Source organism: Ailuropoda melanoleuca, unplaced genomic scaffold (assembly GCF_002007445.2).
Source record: "Ailuropoda melanoleuca isolate Jingjing unplaced genomic scaffold, ASM200744v2 unplaced-scaffold8706, whole genome shotgun sequence".
Classification (NCBI taxonomy): domain Eukaryota; kingdom Metazoa; phylum Chordata; class Mammalia; order Carnivora; family Ursidae; genus Ailuropoda; species Ailuropoda melanoleuca.
Genome location: NW_023254110.1, coordinates 1548 through 3734, shown reverse-complemented (window position 1 = coordinate 3734; position 2187 = coordinate 1548). Strand labels below are relative to the sequence as shown.

Sequence of the window (2187 nt, the reverse complement as noted above, 5' to 3'; positions counted from 1 at the left end):
ATATATATATATATATATATATATATATGACTACAAGAATTTTCTGGAGTTAACTATACTGCTTTAAAATTGGAAAATGCACTCTAGGGAACTTAGGGACAAAATATAAATAAGATACATTCTTATTCTCATCAAAGATGGGTTACAAAAACATTAAATACCAAATATTTTTACTTACCAAGAACGTTCCACTTTTTTTTCCTGACTTTCAAACTAAAATAATCCATTCATCAGCACCTTTGTCAGCAATAAAAAATTTCGTTTTGACTCCAGTGTACAGGGGTACTATACTAGGTGTCGGTGCTTTCACACTTGCCTCTTTTCTTAGAGGCTATTACAAGAGACTAGGAGAAAATCTACTCTTAAAACATGCATATGTCTCAGGGGAAGGAATACTCAAATATATGTTTATATCTGACAGAAGTCGAATTTTCCAAAAAGTGGGTCTCTGTACAGTAAAATGTTGAGTATAGGTTTGATGGTGCCCTGTAGTTAATGTTATATTGTATGAGGAACAATTAACATGACCAGAACTCAGTGACTGCTGAGACTGATTACATAAATAGTTCTGCCATGAACTAACTACCAGTTTCTTGCAGTAGCATCACTTTGTTGACCAACTGAATGAGGAGGATAAATGCGGAACAAGTATTTCATTTTGTATGAGGAAATCAAGGGGTATGATCAGTCTTCCTAGACTTAAAGATGCAGCTGCTAAGTTTTCTCATGGAATCCCTGACATCTTTATTTCTAAGGTATAGATCACTGGATTCAAGAGGGGGGTGAAAATGGTATAAAATACTGAGAGCACTTTGTCTATTGGGAAGTCTGTGAAAGGCCATACATAGATGAAAATGCACGGGCCAAAAAAAAGAGGCACAATGGTGAAGTGGACACTGCAAGTGGAGAGCACTTTGGAGGACCCACCAGAGGAAAGTTGCCGAACAGTGACCAGGAAAATCATGTAGGAAATCCCCAAGAGGATGAAACACACCAGGGCAATCATGCCACTGGTTGAGATCATGAACACTCCCAGGAGGTATGTGTCTACACAGGTGAGTTTGATCACCAAGGGGAGGTCACAGAAGAAGCTGTCCACTTCATTGGGTCCACAGAAGGGCAGATTCACAGTAAATGCTAACTGACTCAGAGCATGGAAGATGCCAACAATCCAGGAAAGTGTGACAAGCCCAACACACATCCTTCAGTTCATGATGGTTAAGTAACGTAGAGGTTTACATATAGCCACGTACCTATCAAAAGACATAGATATCAGCAGTACAATCTCAGCACCCCCTAACAGATGCAGGAAAAATATCTGAGTGATGCAGCCTTCAAAAGAGATGGCTTTGTGCTCACTAAGGAGATCTGCAAGCATTTTGGGGGTGGCAAATGAAGCCAGAGACATGTCAATGAAGGAGAGATTGCCCAGCAAAAAGTACATGGGGGAGTGAAGGCGTGGCTCTGACACCATGGTGAGCACAATAAGGAGGTTGCCCAGTACAGTGGATGCATAGACTATGGAGAAAAACAGGAAATAGAAGATCTGGAGTTCCCAAGAATTGGAGAGACCCCGTAGTATGAATTCAGTTACGACTGACTGATTATTCCAGGCCATTCAGTCTGATTTCTGGAAGGACTCTGACATTTCCAGATGGGAGGAGAACTAGGAAAAAATATAGTGACCAAATTCAAAGTGAGATTTTTTTGCATGAAATAATTTAGTGGTAGCCCACTACCAGATAGTTCCCTGTTTTATCCCTGCCCTGCTCACAGTGGTCAAATATTTCCCCATGTCTTTCCAGATATCTTAATTGATTCAATTTGAAATTAATTCTTATGACTTAGAAATTTGCTTACAGGGGGTGTCTGGGTGGCTCAGTCATTAGCGTCTGCCTTTGGCTCAGGGCATAATCCCAGGGTTCTGGGATCGAGCCCCATAACAGGCTTCTCTGCTAGAAGCCTGCTTCTTCCTCTCCCACTCCCCCTGCTTGTGTTCCCTCTCTTGCTGGCTGTCTCTATCAAATAAATAAATAAAATCTTTAAAAAAAAGAGAGAGACATTTGCTTACAAGATGCAAATCTTCATAGAAAGAAAGAAAAATTCAGCTATTTTAAGATTTACTCCTCAGTTTATAGAATACCTAAAAAAAATTCACAGCTAACTTCCAACAAGTTTTGAAGGGAA

At 40.0% G+C, this 2187-nt stretch overlaps 1 protein-coding gene across 1 annotated transcript; it reads right to left on the bottom strand.

Annotated features, from left to right (window-relative positions):
- Positions 1 to 594: 594 nt before the first annotated feature.
- On the bottom strand, positions 595 to 1855 carry LOC117800890 (olfactory receptor 4K3-like). The gene is given in 2 exon segments (XM_034653433.1): positions 595 to 754; positions 757 to 1855. Coding segments are annotated over 2 exon segments (945 nt in total). The 5' UTR covers positions 1619 to 1855; the 3' UTR covers positions 595 to 671.
- Between the last annotated feature and the right edge of the window lie 332 nt (positions 1856 to 2187).